This window comes from Geotrypetes seraphini, chromosome 9 (genome assembly GCF_902459505.1).
Source record: "Geotrypetes seraphini chromosome 9, aGeoSer1.1, whole genome shotgun sequence".
NCBI classification, from domain to species: Eukaryota; Metazoa; Chordata; class Amphibia; order Gymnophiona; family Dermophiidae; genus Geotrypetes; species Geotrypetes seraphini.
This window is the reverse complement of record NC_047092.1, coordinates 176,205,457-176,224,326: the sequence shown is the minus strand read 5'-3', so window position 1 is coordinate 176,224,326 and position 18,870 is coordinate 176,205,457. Positions and strand designations below refer to the sequence as shown.

The 18,870-nt window shown below is 42.0% G+C and overlaps 1 protein-coding gene across 3 annotated transcripts in view; it reads right to left on the bottom strand.

Moving 5' to 3' along the window:
• Positions 1–18,510, bottom strand: part of TTC14 (tetratricopeptide repeat domain 14) — a 47,619-nt gene extending 29,109 nt beyond the window's left edge. The window contains exons 1-4 of one of the 3 annotated variants that reach the window (XM_033959672.1): positions 18,226–18,510; positions 8,903–9,027; positions 6,316–6,515; positions 2,353–2,437 (exon numbers count right to left, since the gene is read on the bottom strand). In XM_033959672.1, coding sequence (XP_033815563.1) covers positions 2,353–2,437; positions 6,316–6,515; positions 8,903–9,027; positions 18,226–18,359 — 544 coding nt within the window. In that variant the 5' untranslated portion in view covers positions 18,360–18,510. Of the gene's footprint in view, positions 1–2,352; positions 2,438–6,315; positions 6,516–8,902; positions 9,028–15,003; positions 15,130–18,225 lie in introns of those variants that run through there. The other 2 variants (XM_033959673.1, XM_033959674.1) reach the window with 2 other exon arrangements.
• Between the last annotated feature and the right edge of the window lie 360 nt (positions 18,511–18,870).

The following is an 18,870-nucleotide window of genomic DNA, read 5'->3' as shown; positions in this document are numbered from 1 at the left end:
GCAGAAACCGCTATCTTTTTGCATATCCAAGCATTACCAATTGTAAATACAAAATCTTTCTGGATAGAACTTTTGCGTACCAAGCAAACAAACAACAACCCTGGCTAAACAACTACATTAATAAAGCTAGATTGACCTACAACTCTTTTAGAAAACTCATAAAAACAGCCCTATTCGATAGATATATCACTTAAACAGAAGTTGCACCAAATTCTTTTTTCTTTCTTGTCTTCCCAATATGCCTCCTCTGAAATCCTAATCAAACTATATTTTGTAATTTCTGGACCTTTCATCTAAAAAGTCCCCTCTGAAAATTCTTAACAAACTGTATATTGTAATATTCGCTGTATTTTTTGTAATTTGCTATACTTTTGTAACATTCACTGTATTTTTTTTGTAACATTCGCTGCATTTTTTGTAATTCGCTGTATTTTTGTAACATTCGCTGTATTCTTTGTAATTCGCGACATCTCTCAAACAGGTCCTCTTGGAAATTTTCTTAACCAACTGTTTATTTTATTTTTCGTTTTCTTAAAGTTTCTGTACTCTATATTTCCTCTGACTATCTGCATATTGTAACTCGCTGAATGTCCAGCTCTCCTGACTGTAAACCGCCTAGAAGTCGCAAGATTGTGGCGGTATAGAAGAATAAAGTTATTATTATTATTAAATGTGTTTCCAAATGTCTCCAAACAAACACAGTTCCTACAGCTTAAGACTCGTGTTTTGGCTGTGGGAGCTTTATTCTTCCTCAAATTTCCATGTAAATGCTTGGTGACTTATGAGAGCAATAAGTATGTTTTCATGGATCCATCTCAGTTGGAAATTTTCTTCAAGATAAACCTAAATTAGATAAATTACCTGAAACTAATGCAGTGGTTGATAAAAGTGAAAGATTTTGATGTTAACTGCTTGTTGATATAAATGTATTTTATTTCCTGTTTCTATATGTGATTCTCTCTTCTATGAGACAACGCAGCCCTAATGATGTGGGCTTGAGTAAGAAATATTTTTTTAATGTTGTAATATTTTCTTTGAAATTTTGTGAAATTGCTTGAAGTTTTTATTTGTTGTAATAAATGAATAAATCTATAAATAAATTTTTTGAAAAACTCCAACATTTGCATTCTGCTTTAAACCAAAGCGATTCATAAACAAAGGGCTCCTTTTATGAAGGTGTGCTAGTGTTTATAGTGCGCGCTAACCCCGTGCTACACGGAAAATACTAACGCCAGCTCTATGGAGGCGTTAGCGTCTAGCGTGCAAAGCACTGTAGCACATGCTAAAACCACTAGAACACCTTCGTCAAAGGAGCCCATAGGGTTGGCCCGTATCTTGGCCTTAAACGACATTCGTCATTGATGCAATTTGATTTTTATATGTATGTATTTAGTTTGTTATAATAATAATAATAATAATTTTATTCTTATATACCGCCATCCGAAAAAGTTCTAGGCAGTTCACAACAAGGTGAGCTAATACATGAGATACAGATAAAATACAAATTAAAATGACGGACTTAAAAACAGATAAAGACAGAAAGCATTTACAATATAATGCAGAAAATACCGGCACGGCAGGGAAAGAAGTAATACATAGAACAGATCAAATACGTCAAGCTGAATATAAGGAACGTGATTGCAAAAATGAAGCAGAATGCATTAAGATACCAGCCTATCAAAGAGCCTATCAAAGAGTTGAGTCTTTAACAATTTTCTAAAATAGGAAGAGACCTCTAACATCATTTTTCCAAGTCATACATTCAATTTAGCGGCTTGAAATGAGAGGGTCCTCTCAAGGAACTTCTTATAACGACAGGATTTTATGGAGGGGTATGAAAACAAGTGCACTCTACGTGGGGTCTTTTTGGCGTGACTCAAAGAGAAATGAGACACAAGATAATCTGGTAACAAACCCGAAACTGATTTATAACAAATACAAGAAAAGTTGAACAGAATAGTTTGTTATAGTGTTCTCGATGTGATTTGTATGATAAATGTTATGTTTTATTTTGTATGTTAACATGTAACTCGCCCTGGTTAAGGGTGAGCGATAAATAAACAAACAAACAATAAAAATACATAACAATAGCAATAATAAGAAACAAAAACAATAAAACTGTGGAAGGTGAATGAAAAGAACATTCTCATTAAAGCTTTACAAGACATAGAGGTATCAAAACTTCATCAGCCGAAATAAATCTAATCTCTTCATACCAAGATAAAAGCTTGGGCAAAAAAATGGGTCTTCAATTATTTTCTAAACTGTATTAAGTTCCCACAGAATCTCTAAATGCCAGAAAGGGCATTCCATCCTCTCTCTGAACGTGCGTTTTGGAATAAAAGCAGGTACCTTGTATAAGATCTCCAATTTGATAATATGACAACGGATCACCATGGCTACCATGGGAAGGCACATCTCTTAGTGGGCAAAGAGCCTGCAATGGAAAACATCAAAAACATGAACAAACTCCAAAAGATATCATTGCATTATTCTTTGGTCATAGGGAAACAGCCCTCCTTTGTAGTAAGGCAGGGAAGGGACGAACCTACAAGACACTATCATCTAACTGAATGTGGCTCCTCAGAATAACATTAAAAAAAAGTAAAGATAAAAATTATGAAGGTGGAGCATAAAAGAAATAGAAAATAAACTCTACTGAAGTACGAATGAACCACCCATATAAATGGAGTTAACACAGCAGCTGCAAAATTCTAAACTATAGGGATGGCAATTTTGTTTGTTTTTGAGGGGTCTATAATTGTACAGGCATAAACCTAAGTTGTAACACTCATACATTTGATTTGTAGGCACAAAGAGTTGAAAATTGAGCAAAAAGGTCAATAGAGCAAAATATTTTTTGTCCATACACATCTCTATATTGTTTATTGTACATCTGATATCCTGCTTAATGCAGTAGTTCAAAACATGCAAAAAGGAAGCTATCCCCATAATGAGCAAATGATCTTTTATGGCAGGGCTGCCCAAGTCCGGTCCTCGAGATCTACTGGCAGGCCAGGTTTTCAGGATATTCGCAATGAATATGCATGAGAAAGATTTGCCTGCACTGCCTTCTTGGTATGCAAATCTCTCTCATGCATATTCATTGTGGATATCCTGAAAACCTGGCCTGCCAGTAGATCTCGAGGACCGGACTTGGGCAGCCCTGCTTTATGGGGTCATTTTCTCTTTTTTATTTTTGCTCTTTGTAGGGTTTTTTTTTGTGAGGAGTAAAGAGGCCAGGACTCTTGAGACAACCGTGGGCGCAACAGGACCGCTGTTGAGGTCTGGCTGATAAAATTTGGATTTGGGGACTGCCTCCTTACAACAGAGGGTTTTTTTTTCCCTTTGTGAAGGGATTTGTCCTGCAGTATGTCCGTGTGAAAGAACACTGTTTTGCAATCTTTATTGAGCGGTAGTTTTGAAGTTATGTGGTTGGTGGAGGTTTTTTTAGACCAATGTCTGTACTATAGCCCTAGTTTGCACGATTTAATGTACTATATGGTGTGGGGGTCACTTCTCTGAGGTCTGTTTTTCTCTACGTTTTTGGACGATTGTAATCTTCCTATAGGAGTCATTTACATTACATTAGTGATTTCTATTCCGCCTGTGCCTTGCGGTTCTAGGCGGATTATAAATTATAAGAGATCTGGACATTACCGAGAGAATTGCGTAACAACGATTATCTAGAGAAATTACATAACAGTGATTCATGTACTTTACATGGTGTGGTAGAGGATTCAATTATAAGAATTACATAGCAGAGAATCAAGTGATAACAGGATACAGTAGAGAATATCAGTATATACGGGTTACAGACTAGAAGTTACCTAATAATGACGTAAGAAGTTTGTTGGATAGTGAGGTAAATGCTTATATAGGAGTCAGAATATGTTTGGAAGGAAAGGTTCTAGGAGATGACTAATGTGTTATTCAATAGAGGGAGAGCTTGTGCGAAAGGGGAGGATATTAGTTGGTAAGGACGTGTTTTTTGAATAGAAATGTTTTGATTTCTCTTCGAAACACTTTGATGTCTGTTGTGTTGATCATTAGTTTGGTGATGGTGGGGTCAATTTTCGCTGCCTGTGTCGCTAGAAGGCTGTCGTATAGTTTCTTACGTCGGGTTCCATTATGAGGGGGGGAAGGTGAATAGGTTTTGAGTTCTTCTTGATCTGGATGAGTGGTAGCGGTATAGGCGGTTGTTTAGGTAACAGGGGGCAGTTCCATGGGTTATTTTAAATAGTAGACAATAGAACTTGAATTGAGTTCTTGCTTTTATCGGAAGCCAGTGAGAGTCTACATAGGCGGGAGTGATGTGGTCAAATTTGCTGAGACAGTAGATGAGTCTGATGGCTGTGTTCTGAACGGTCTGTAGTTGTTTTATCATGTTGTTTGGGCATGGTAGGTAGAGGCTGTTGCAGTAATCTAAGGTACTGAGTGTGAGGGATTGTACAATGATCTTGTAGTGTTCTTTGGTAAAGAACTTTCTTATTTTTCTTAGGTTTCGCATGGTGAAGAATGCCTTCTGTATGACTTTGTGTATCTGTGTCTGCATAGTGCAGCGTCTGTCTAATTGTATTCCTAGAATTTTGAGAGTGCTCTTTACATTGATTTGATATTCTGAGATTTATATATAGTTTAGTTCTTTTGATATTTATATTTAAACAATGACATTTTTAAATGAATTGCATATACCTCTTTGTGATGTTTGAATTAGCTCCCATCTTTTCACTTGAAGCTCAATGCTAAGGATTTCAACTGGACTGACTACTAGTTGGCAAATCTGACACAGCACAAAAGCACTGAAGCTTTACTAGCTCACTTTGAAGCTCATTATTAAAGCACATAAGGCACACAAAGTACTACAGAAACATATGGTACTTTGTGTGTGTGTTTTGAAAATGAGCTCCCTTAGTATTAGAGATAATGTGGGCTAGAAATATTTAAATGAATCAATCCTGAATTGAAGTGTGTATGGCCTATTTACGTTACAGAGCTTTTCTCCATTTTGATCTTCTGGGATGGGTTATAGAATGATTTTTTGCAGGTGGTTGGGGAATACAGTGGTACCTCGGTTTACGAGTGCACCAGTTTGCGAGTGTTTTGCAAGACGAGCAAAACATTCGCAAACTTGGTGCCTCGTAAACCGAGCTTGCCTCGCTGTACGAGCGCCCCCCCCCCAGCGATCCGGCATCCCCCCCAGCGATCCGGCATCCCCCCCCCTCCCGCGAGCAGTCAATGACACCCTTTACTCGACTTGGCACCCGTGCCCGAAGATCCTCCCTCTTCTGGCGCGGCCTGGGCTGGGCAGTGCGTTGGAGATCCTCCTTCTTCTGGGCTGGGCTGGGCTGGGCTGGGCTGAACTGGAGAGAGCAAGACTAGAAGGCTTTGAGCATGTGCAAATGCTCAAAGCCAGTCCAGCCCAGCCCAGCCCAGAAGAAGGAGGATCTCCGACGCACCGCCCAGCCGCGCCAGAAGAGGATCTTCGGGCACCGGCACTGGTGCCAAGTCGGGTAAAGGGTGTCATTGACTGCGAGCAGGGGGGGGGGGGATGCCGGATCGCTGGGGGGGGCGCCAAGTCGGGTAAAGGGTGTCATTGACTGCTCGGGAGGGGGGAAAGTAGGATCGCGGTGGAGGGGGGCAACGCGAGCGGGGGGTGATGCTGGTTCGCAGGGGGGGGGGGAAGCTGGATCGCGGGGAGGGGTTTGGAACAGCGTTGGATTCCTCAAGGGGGAGGGGGAGAATGGAGCAGCGCTGGTAGCCTCGTGGAGGGGGGGGGAGGAGGTGGAACCAATCAAAGCAGTTTCCCTTACTTCCTATGGGGAAACTTGTTTTGATATACGAGCAATTTGGTTTACGAGCATGCTTCTGGAACGAATTATGCTCATAAACCAAGGTTCCACTGTATTCCTTTTTCGACTGAGTAGTTCAGCCAGTCTAATAGATATTTATAGTACAGTATATTTTTTATGGATCTGCAGTATTCAGAACAGGCCAGCTGGAAACTACATCCACACCCATTCACCACTGACACCCCCCCTCCCAGAAAAGTAACCAAAAAAAAAATGAATACCCCACCCAAACTTACTTACTGTAAAACACATTTTGAGGTAAACATTTTTGCACGAGCTAAGCACACATTAGGACTTAGCACATTTTAGTAGATAAACCCCCATTGTTGCGACTGGACAGCAGCGAAGCCACAGACCCTACCATGACATTTTTCACAGGTTTCCCCGGTATTTTCAATTTTGTTCTGTACACATTAATGAAGACACAGACCAGTCGCTCTCTTATCCCGCAAAGATTTCTTACAGTGATCTCTAGCAGTGCCACATCTCTGACAATCCCACTGCCTAGACAGACCAGCACAATGAAAAACCCAAATTCTCGAATGGAACTGATTCGTCCAATCACGACATCACCACGTTCCAGGTCTCGGAAAAACAACTCTCGCTTGTCCCTTACGGGAACTTCCATGAACTGCTCCAGTGGTGGCATGATGGCATATAAATCTGAAATTAAGAGGACATAGAAGATGTCTATATTATAGACCAGAAAGAACTTCATGTTTCACAGCAGTTAAGATTACTTGTAGTACTAGGAGAACTGATTTCTAGTGACAATTTGGTGGAGAGTGTGGCGCAGGGGTTAAAGCTACAACCTCAGCACCCTGAGGTTGTGGATTCAAACCCATGCTGTTCCTTCTGACCCCTGGCAAGTCACTTAATCCCCCCCCCCCCCACTGCCCAAGGCATTAGAGAGATTGTAGCCCACCAAAACAGACAGGGAAAAATGCTTGAGTACCTGAATAAATTCATGTAAACCATGCTGAGCTCCCCTGGGAGAACACTAGAGAAAATTGAATAAATAAACAAACATAGAAATAGACGGCAGATAAGGGCCATGGCCCATCTAGTCTGCCCACCCCAATGACCCTCCCCTACCTTTCTCTGTGAATAAATCCCATGTGTCTATCCCATTTGGCCTTAAAATCAGGCACGCTGCTGGCCTCAATCACCTGAAGTGGAAGACTATTCCAGCGATCAACCACCCTTTCAGTGAAAAAGAATTTCCTGGTGTCCCCGTGCAGTTTCCCGTGTGAAAAGCTTCAGCCTCTGATAACCAAAGGTGGTATTGTGACGTCATAGTGCCTCATTCTACCAATGCCTAAGAGCCATCTTCATCAGTGATGTCACAATGGCTTTATCGTCCTACACTTGGCTCATTTTTACTACATTTTGGTTTCTAGAGTAGTGCAGTGACTAGAGCTCTGAGGCTCTGGGTTCAAACCCGGCGCTGCTCCTTGTGACCCTGGGCAAGTCACTTAAGGGCAAATTCTATTAGAAGCGCCCAAAAGTTAGGCGCCTAATTAGACACTGTTCAGCGCGATTCAAGTAAAATTGGGGTGCTGTTTAATGAATCACGCTGAGTGGAACCTATTTTGGAGGCGCCCAAGAAATAGGCCAGCTCTAGGCACAACTAGAAGTTAGGCGCCAAGCTGAGCGCATATGCACGCTTAAGAGCAGTGATTCTGCAACAAGGTGTCTAACATGTAGCCACGCCCAACGCGCATAGCGCCTATTGTTTTGAAGGCCGCCTAAATTTTTAGAGGTGCCTTGTTACAGAATTGCGCTTTCTTGATAGGCGCCTATGTTTCAATCAGTGCCGATTAAAAAGCTTAATTGAGCTTGTTATTCAATTTAGATAGGCGCCTCCGAAATAGGTGCCTAACTTTAGGCGCTGGTTACAGAATTTGGGCCTTAAACCCCCCCCCATTGCCCCAGTTACGTTAGATAGATTGTGAGCCCACCAGGACAGACAGGGAAAAATGCTTGAATACCTAAATAAAACTGTTCTGAGCTCCCCTGGGAGAACAGTATAGAAAACTGAATAAATAAATAGTGTGAACCAGAGCTGGTATTGTGACATCATAATGCCTCATTCCACCAATAAGAGCCAACCTCATCAGTGATGTCACAATGGCTTGATTGCCCTTTACTTGGCTTACTTCTAATAGATTTCGATTTCTAGAGTGGTGCAGTGGTTAAAGCTACAGCCTCAGCACCCTGAGGTTGTGGGTTCAAACCCACGCTGCTCCTTCTGACCCTGGGCAAGTCACTTAATCCCCCCATTGCCCCAGGTACATTAGATAGATTGTGAGCCCACCAGGACAGACAGGGAAAAATGCTTGAGTACCTAAATAAAACTGTTCCAAGCTCCCCTGGGAGAATAGTATAGAAAACTAAATGAATTTAGATAATCTGGATTATTTAGTCATGCTGAGAATTTCGATTCACTCCTTCTTATTAAAATTCTAAGCACTTGCTATTTTAGCAAATATATAAGAGGAAAGCATTTTAACTATTTTGGAACCACACAATTAATTTTGGTTATACAGTGGAACCTCGGTTTGCGAGTAACCCGGTTTGCGAGTGTTTTGCAAGACGAGCAAAACACTCAGCAAACTTTCGTCTTGCAAAACGAGTGTTGACTCGCTACACGAGCTCTCGCTATGGTGGCCCAGAGGTGCTTGTACGTGGTGCGCGTGTTGTTGGAGCGGCGCCGGCTTGACGGGGGGAGTTCAGAGGTCCAGCGCATGTGTCTGGAGGATGGCGGCCGGCTTGAATCGGAAGCTGGGAGGCGCTGGTGGACGGCAGAGGCATCGGCCGCAGAGCCGCACGGGGACCCCGGGGGAAAGGAAACCACCACGCTGCAAGGGCTGCAGCACCCACAGGCAGGTACCCACCCCTGGGCCACCATAGTAAACCTTGGTTGTGGAACGAATTGTTTCAGTTTACATTGTGGCCTATGGGGACATGTGCTTTGATATACGAGTACTTTGGATTACGAGCATGCTCATAAACCAAGGTACCACTGTAGTTTGACAATTTTCCATCACCTTCAGTCTCTTCCCTTGCTTCAGAGGTTGCTGCAGTAGTAGGCTTCCAGGAAACAGAAAAAAGGAGATCTGCTTTTCTTGCAATAAACTGTTGTATCTCAATATTATCGACTCTCTTTTCTTTCCTAATAAAGAAACAAACAAATAAGAACATAAGAATTACCGCTGCTGGGTCAGACCAGTGGTCCATTGTGCCCAGCAGTCCGCTCACGCGGCGGCCCTCTGGTCAAAGATCAGCGCCTTAACTGAGACTAGCCCTACCTAAGTACATTCGGGGTCAGCAGGAGCTTGTCTAACTTTGTCTTGAATCCCTGAAGGGTGATTTCCCCTATGACAGACTCCGGAAGAGCGTTCCAGTTCTCTACCACTCTCTGGGTGAAGAAGAATTTCCTTATGTTTGTACGGAATCTATCCCCTTTTAACTTTAGAGAGTGCCCTCTCGTTCTCCCTACCTTGGAGAGGATGTACAACCTGTCCTTATCAACTGAGTCTATTCCCTGAATGTTTTGATCATGTCCCCTCCCAATCTCCTCTGCTCGAGGGAGAAGAGGCCCAGTTTCTCTAATCTTTCGCTGTACGGCAACTCCTCCAGCCCTTTAACCATCTTTGTCGCTCTTCTCTGGACCCTTTCGAGTAGTACCTGTCCTAGTACCCCACAGGCCTGAGTGCAATACATTTTAGCTGATTTGTACCTGTGAGGCATTTTCTCTCTGAACTGTATTAATTTCTCAGCTTTCATATTTGTGAGTACTGTAAAATGTTCAACTTTAAAATCATCATTGAGATTATCAAGTTTCAAGTTTATTAGGATTTGATATACCGCTTTATCAAGGTTATCTAAGCGGTTTTTACAATCAGATACTCAAGCATTTTCCCTATCTGTCCCGGTGGGCTCACAATCTATCTAACGTACCTGGGGCTATAGAGGACTGAGTGACTTGCCCAGGGTCATAAGGATTATCCATAAGTCTTGCAGTTTGGGGGGTTTCAGAAAATAAGCCAAAACCATAAAGGTGAGCAAATAAAAGCTAGCAAGAGCCACAAGAGAAATTCAGTTTCACTATAGAGCAAAAAGGTAAAAAGGGTCTGTGTGCATTTCTGTACAAAGACTGTGGAATACAATGTTCTTGAACTGTCCTTTATTGTAGGATAAAGTCAAATAGATCCACCGTGTTGAACAGCTGACCTTGTTGGTGGTAACGGACCCGACACAGTCCGTGCTTCGGCTCAAATGAGACTTCCTCGGGGGTCCAAAGCAGTCAAAAGGAAGAGTGGATGTATGTGCAAAATCAAAAACCTCCTTACGCGATGGAGATGTCTTGAATTGGGACAAGGCATCGCAGCTGCTCCTTGTCCCAATTCGAGACATCTTCACATAAGAAGGCTTTTGATTTTGCACATACATCCACTCTTCCTTTTGCTGGGCCGCAAGAACTTGTGGGGACTCTAAATCCAACTCCCGTTGAGAGACTGTAATAACTTCAGTTAGATCCGCCAGTCTAAATAGCCTTCACAGCATTGGATCTTCTCCCTGGTCTAGGGCTACTATCAACCCCTGGGCTACTGCCTGTCACAAGATCTCGCTCTGTGGAGAAAAACTGAATTTCTCTTGTGGCTCTTGCTAGCTTTTATTTGCTCACCTTTATGGTTTTGGCTTATTTTCTGAAACCCCCCAAACTGCAAGACTTATGGATAATCCTTATGACCCTGGGCAAGTCACTCAGTCCTCTATAGCCCCAGGTACGTTAGATAGATTGTGAGAAGATGTCTCGAATTGGGACAAGGAGCAGCTGCGATGCCTTGTCCCAATTCAAGACATCTCCATCGCGTAAGGAGGCTTTTGATTTTGCACATACATCCACTCTTCCTTTTGACCGCTTTGGACCCCCGAGGAAGTCTCATTTGAGCCGAAACACGGACTGTGTCGGGTCCGTTACCACCAACAAGGTCAGCTGTTCAACACGGTGGATCTATTTGACTTTATCCTACAATAAAGGACAGTTCAAGAACATTGTATTCCACAGTCTTTGTACAGAAATGCACACAGACCCTTTTTACCTTTTTGCTCTATAGTGAAACTCCTCTGAGCACTGACCGGCTGGCTCACAGAGAGAGCTGACAACCTTTTATGCCTCTGGTAAGCTGCATACATCAGAGACATGAAATCTTGGTCAAAGGCCTGAACTGGAAGCTACAGGGACTTCTGTCAAGTCTGCCACACGTCTCCTTTCAGGGTCAGGGGCATCAGCGCAGAAGCACTTCACTGACAACGCCGAGTCATGGTTTAGAGGCTCTAACAGGGTTTTATGACTCGGATCTTGAGCTTTCTGCCCTCCTGACCTGTGGAGAGTCTACAGGGAGCTATGGCTCTTTCTTCCCCCCCCCCCCCCCCGCTCTTGTGTGCACCGCAGCTCGCAGGGCATGTATGCTCCTCAGCCGGAAATCCAGCACAAAACTGGCGTGATATGGGGTCTAAACCACCTGAGGAGTCCATAATAATTTACTTCCACCAAAAACAAAGCAATTTGAGAAAAAAGGAGGCTTTTAAAATTAATAATTTAAGCATTCTTATATAAGAAAATAAGGAATGAATATTGGTAATAAGGGACTAATGACTTTTGGTAGTGAATGGGTGGAGCACATTTTTCAAAAGCATTTTTCACCGCTGCCATTCTGACCTCATGAGAGCTGGGGAGAACATAAGAATAGCCTAGTAACCCATTCTCATGGTGGCCAATCCAGATCCCTAGTGCATGGCCAAAACCCAAGGAGTAGCACCATTCCATGCTACCGATCCAGGGCAAGCAGTGGCTTCCTCCATGTCTTTCTCAATAACAGACTATGGACTTTTTCTCCAGGGACTTGTCCAAACCTTTCTTAAAGCCAGCAACACAATCTGCTCTTACCACAACCTCTGGCAACGCGTTCCAGAGCTTAACTATTTTCCGAGTATGGTGTTTGCAATGTTAAAAGGTGAAATTTAAAAGAGTGAATGCACTCCCGAGAGAGGTGGTGGAGAGGAAAACCGTGACAGAGTTCAAAAAAGCGTGGGATGAACACAGAGGATCTAGAATCAGAAAATAATAGCAAATGTTTAAGTACTAAGGCCAGTACTGGGCAGACTTTCACGGTCTGTGTCTTTATATGGCCGTTTGGTTGAGGACGGGCTGGGAAGGGCTTCAACGGCTGGGATGGTATAGATGGGCTGGAGTGAGCTTTGACAGAGACTTCAGTAGTTGGAACCTAAGCACAGTACTGGGCAGAGATTTGGATTCTTGCCCTGAAATAGCTAAGAAATTTTTTTTTTTTAATTGAATCAGGTTGGGCAGACTGGATGGTCCATTCGGGTCTTTATCTACCATCATCTACTATGCTATGTTACTATGTAAGATATATATATATATAAATGTATATACTGTATAAATTTATATGAAAATTAAGATAATGCTTTGTATTATTAGCAGAGAATGTCCTTGATAAAGCCATATAAGCTATCTCCCTGGTCGTTAAGATCATAACAAAAAAGATAGGTAACAATAAACTAATATTTAAGCATTCTTATATAAGAAAATAAGGGATGAATATTAGTAATAAGGGACTAATGACAATGATAGTGCATAAAGCTTAAAGCTATGAGAAATTCCAAGCCTTGAGCTAAACTTTAATGCTAGGAAATGCAAGGTCATGCATTTGGGCTGCAAAAACCCAAAGGAACGGTACAGTTTAGGGGGTGAAGAACTTATGTGCACAACAGAAGAGCGGGACTTGGGTGATTGTATGTTATGACCTTAAGATGGCCAAACAGGTTGAAAAGGTTCTTGTCCCAATGCGAGACATCTCCTTCGCGAAAGCTAGAAGGATGCTAGGGTGCAAAGGAAGAGGTATGGCCAGTAGGAAAAAGGAGGTATTGATGCCCCTGTATAAGACTCTGGTGAGACCTCATTTAGAATATTGTGTACAATTCTGGAAGCCTTCAGAAAGATATAAAATGGAAGGAGTCGGTCCAGAGGAAGGCTACTAAAATGGTACGTGGTCTTCATCATAAGGCGCATTGGGACAGAAAAAGATCTCAATATGTATACTTTGGAGGAATGGCAGGAGAGGGGAGGTATGATAAAAGACATTTAAATACCTATGTGGCGTAAATGCACATTAGTCGAGTCTCTTTCATTTGGAAGGAAGCTCTGGAATGAGAGTGCATAGGATTAGTAGCCAAACTCCTCACCAACTATCTAGAAGACCATAACATACTTCACCCCACACAATCTGGCTTCAGAACCAACTTCAGCACAGAGACATTACTAGGCTCCCTTATTGACACAGCCAGACAACACCTCAGCACAGGGGAAAAAAATGCTTATCATACCTGACCACAGCATTTGACCTGGTAGACCATTACATCCTACTGCAAATTCTGGACACAATAGGTATCTCAGATAAAGTATACTCCTGGTTTGAGGGCTTCCTAAAATCCAAAACATAGAGTAAAATCCAATAAGTAAAATCTGAACCATGGTCCAGTCCATGTGGCGTACCACAAGGATCCCCACTATCCCTACTCTCTTCAACCTATACACTGCCTCCCTTGGGACATACCTAGACAATCTTGGCATAACCACCTATAGTTATGCGGATGACATTATAATTCTCATACCTTTTGATAAACCAAAGACCGTCATGACAAACCCACTACACCGAACACTAGAAACTGTAGCGACCTGGATGGAAGATCACAAACTGAAACTCAACCCAGACAAAGCTAAATTCATCCTCCTCGAAAATGACAAAGTCTCAACCACAACCAACATAGAAATCAACTCAATCAACTACCCCATTCAAACCACCCTAAAAATACTAGGAATGACTATAGACAGATGCTGCACCATGCAACCGCCAATAAATAAAACAATCCAAAAATCCTTCGCAGTCATGAGAAACTTAAGGCAAGTCCGAAAATTATTTGAAAGAACACATTTCCAACTCATAGTACAATCCCTAATACTAGGTCTACTAGATTACTGCAACATCCTCTAATTCCCCTTCCCTGCTACAATGGCCAAACAACTACAAACAATCCAAAATACAGCTCTGAGACTCATCTACTCATTGAGGAAACACGACCATATTACAGACGCATACATCAACTCACATTGGCTACCAATCCAAGAAAGAATACTATTTAAATTCTACTGTATGCTATTTAAAACCTTAAATGGAGACAGCCCAACCTACCTGAACAACCGCCTCATCCAAACTATCTCAACTAGGCATACAAAAACACACACCCCTCAATCAAAGAAGTTAAACAGAAGAAACTATACGATGGCCTCCTAGCTACCCAAGCAGCAAAACTAGATAACCAGATCTCCAATTTACTGATAACTACCCCAGCCTACAAGATATTCAGAAAAGAAATAAAAACTATACTCTTCAAGAAATTCCTGAAACAGCTCTAACATCACAAATACCCTCCTTCCTCACAGATACTATCTGATCTACTCTTTACCTTCTCTAGAAGCGACCAATGATCTTCCATTGTAATCCTCCGTCTATAACTCTTTTGTAATCCACCTTGAACCACAAGGTAATGGCGGAATAGAAATCTCTAATGTAATGTAATTAAGTTAGGAGTAATCTAAGGAAATATTTTTTTAATAGAAAGGGTGGCAGATGCGTGGAACAGTCTCCTGGAAGAGGTGGTGGAGACAGAGACTATGTTTGAATTCAATAAAGCCTGTGATAGGCATGTGGGATCTCTTAGTGAGAGGAAGAGATAATGGTTACTGTGGATGAGCAAACTGGATGGGCCATTTGGCATTGATTTGCCATCATGTTTCTACGAGTGGCACAGCTGAAGTCCTGGGATAAATGTACCAACAAGACACGAAGCACCATTTCACATGCACCACTTTAGAAAGCAGTCCACTTGAGATTTTTAGCCCAAATGGTTTTTCCTAATAAACAAGGACATGATTTTGAAGCATTAACGTCAGTTTCAGGAGAGATTTATACATTTTTCATGAGTATAAATCATACAACAGGACAAGATTTTCATGCACACCCCCCCCCCCCCCACACACACACACACACTCTACACATACCTGGATTTCAAAAGACTTGGATATTCCCGTTTTAGAATTACAAAATATAAGATATAGTTAATACTATTCTGGTACACCAGTGGATCTGACTAAAAGAAGGAACCCCCAAAGTTGACAGAGCAGTGCTGCTTTCTCCAGCAGCCTGTCAAAAAAAAGGTTAGAAGCCAGCGGAAAACAAAAGGAAATCAGATCCTTCAGATCTTATGCTTTCAACTTGAAAAGCTGCTGAAGCTGTGACCCAGAGAATCCAGTATAGCTCTAGTGGCATTTAAAGATGGAAGGCATAAGATCTGGAGGATCCAAGTTTTACCCATTTCCAATTTGTAGTTCCAATTTTCTGTGAAAAAGTAGGGCTAAATCTCCACGTACTTTTTGGTATCAATAACACTGGACCAGCTTGTTCAGGAGTTGATCAGAGTTAAGTAGAAATCACAGTCATAGCCCAGGGTGGTAATGGCTCCGTAGAAAGCACCCTCACTTCCACTGGTGCACAAAACAGCATGCCAAAGCACAAATGGAGACATTTAAAAGCAATGTCATGCAACTCAGTAAAAAAAAAAAAAAAAAAAAAGCTGCAGCCTCGAGAACACATCCAACAGCAACTCATATATCATAGTAAGGTTACCTCTAAAGGCGTCCACTTTTTAATGTGTAAGTTAACCCAGTTTTCCCAAAGAATGTCCTTAACTCAAAAAACCATGGCTCAGCTCAGGAAGGGCAGATTGTTTTTAATAAAATTAATTAAGTAATTAATACTAGATTTGCCATGCTAAGCATGTATATATGCTACGCATGTAGTATATAAAACTATATTTGCCATGCTACGCATGTATATATAATACTACTTATGCCATGCTACGCGTGTATATATGCTACGGAAAGGTTTGCCATGCTATGGATGTATATATAATACTAGGTATGCCATGCTATGCGTGTATATATAATACCAGGTATGTCATGCTATGCGTGTGTATATGCTACGGATGTATATATAATACTAGGTATGCTATGCATGTTTATATAATACCAGGTATGTCATGCTATGCGTGTGTATATGCTACGGATGTATATAATACTAGGGGGTCCTTTTATCAAGCTGCGGTAGGGGTTTAACGCGTGTTAAACCGCCTGCCACGCTAGCCGCTAACGCCTGCATTGTATGTCATGCTATGTGTGTATATATGCTACAGATGTACATATAATACTAGGTATGTCATGCTATGCGTGTGTATATGCTATGGATTTATATATAATGCAGTACTAGGTATGTCATGCTATGCGTGTGTATATACTATGGATGTACATATAATACTAGGTATGTCATGCTATGCGTGTGTATATGCTACGGATGTATATATAATGCAGTACTAGGTATGTCATGCTATGCGTGTGTACATGCTACGGATGTATATATAATACTAGGTATGTCATGCTATGCGTGTGTACATGCTACGGATGTATATATACTAGGTATGTCATGCTATGTGTGTGTATATGCTACGGATGTACATATAATACTAGGTATATCATGCAATGTGTGTATATATGCTACGGATGTACATATACTAGGTATGTCATGCTATGCGTGTGTATATGCTACGGATGTATATATAATGCAGTACTAGGTATGTCATGCTATGCGTGTGTACATGCTACGGATGTATATATAATACTAGGTATGTCATGCTATGCGTGTGTACATGCTACGGATGTATATATACTAGGTATGTCATGCTATGTGTGTATATATGCTACGGATGTATATATAATGCAGTACTAGGTATGTCATGCTATGCGTGTGTACATGCTACGGATGTATATATAATACTAGGTATGTCATGCTATGCGTGTGTACATGCTACGGATGTATATATACTAGGTATGTCATGCTATGTGTGTGTATATGCTACGGATGTACATATAATACTAGGTATATCATGCAATGTGTGTATATATGCTACGGATGTACATATACTAGGTATGTCATGCTATGCGTGTGTATATGCTACGGATGTATATATAATGCAGTACTAGGTATGTCATGCTATGCATGTGTACATGCTACGGATATATATATAATACTAGGTATGTCATGCTATGCGTGTGTACATGCTACGGATGTATATATACTAGGTATGTCATGCTATGTGTGTGTATATGCTACGGATGTACATATAATACTAGGTATATCATGCAATGTGTGTATATATGCTACGGATGTACATATACTAGGTATGTCATGCTATGCGTGTGTATATGCTACGGATGTATATATAATGCAGTACTAGGTATGTCATGCTATGCATGTGTACATGCTACGGATGTATATATAATACTAGGTATGTCATGCTATGCGTGTGTACATGCTACGGATGTATATATACTAGGTATGTCATGCTATGTGTGTGTATATGCTACGGATGTATATATACTAGGTATGTCATGCTATGTGTGTGTATATTCTACGGATGTATATATAATGCAGTACTAGGTATGTCATGCTATGCGTGTGTACATGCTACGGATGTATATATAATACTAGGTATGTCATGCTATGCGTGTGTACATGCTACGGATGTATATATACTAGGTATGTCATGCTATGTGTGTGTATATGCTACGGATGTACATATAATACTAGGTATATCATGCAATGTGTGTATATATGCTACGGATGTACATATACTAGGTATGTCATGCTATGCGTGTGTATATGCTACGGATGTATATATAATGCAGTACTAGGTATGTCATGCTATGCATGTGTACATGCTACGGATGTATATATAATACTAGGTATGTCATGCTATGCGTGTGTACATGCTACGGATGTATATATACTAGGTATGTCATGCTATGTGTGTGTATATGCTACGGATGTATATATACTAGGTATGTCATGCTATGTGTGTGTATATTCTACGGATGTATATATAATGCAGTACTAGGTATGTCATGCTATGCGTGTGTACATGTTACGGATGTATATATAATGCAGTACTAGGTATGTCATGCAATGTCTCCCCATACCATGTTGTGTTGTGCTTTGCCATGCCACGTTTGCCAACACCTTGTATAAAAACCCTTTAACATGTAGAGAAACTGGAAACCCGTTCCGAGCTCCCCGGGGAGGATATAAAGCCTAATTAATGACTAAAATCGCCATTTCCACCGGGGAAGAGAGTCCAATCAGAAAGGCCTTGCTTTCAGTCGCCCCCTCACCTGCCCGGCGGCCCTCTGGAGACGTCGCCCAGCAGGCTGCGGAAGGGCAGGGTCTCGTTCTGCTCGCAGCGGAGCAGGGAGAGCAGCGAGGGCCCGTGCGCCGCCAGGCACTGCCGCAGCAGGTCCCAGTCCATGGCGGCGTCGCGCGCTTCCCGGCTCCCGGGGCACTTTCACCTCGCTCCCTAAGCCCGGGAACGTGCGCGCCTTAGCCTCGCTCTGGCTCCTACACGCCGCTGCTCAGGCGAGCGCGCTTCCCGCCAAAGGGGGCTCGCGCCGAAGGCCGGCGACGGGAATTGCGGAGGGGGGGGGGGGGAATACACTATATTGCCGCGTGTGCGGTTGTTCCGGGGGGTGGGGTCATTCGCTATTCCACCAATGACTGTTTCATTCCTCTTGTTCCGGCTGTCTTTGCTTTGAATTCCAAGCCTCGTTCTGGTGGACCAATAGCTTCTGTCAGTGCGTTCCAAGCCTCATTCTGGCCCTCCAAAAAAAAAAAAAAAAAAAAGCTTCTTTTAGTGCAGTGGTCTCAAGCTCGCGGTCCCTCGGTCTGTTTATCATAATCACCAAAGTAAAATCAAAGAATTTCTTGATCATATGTCTTTTTAGCTATCAATGACAATAAAAGGAAAGATTTATAAACTAGGA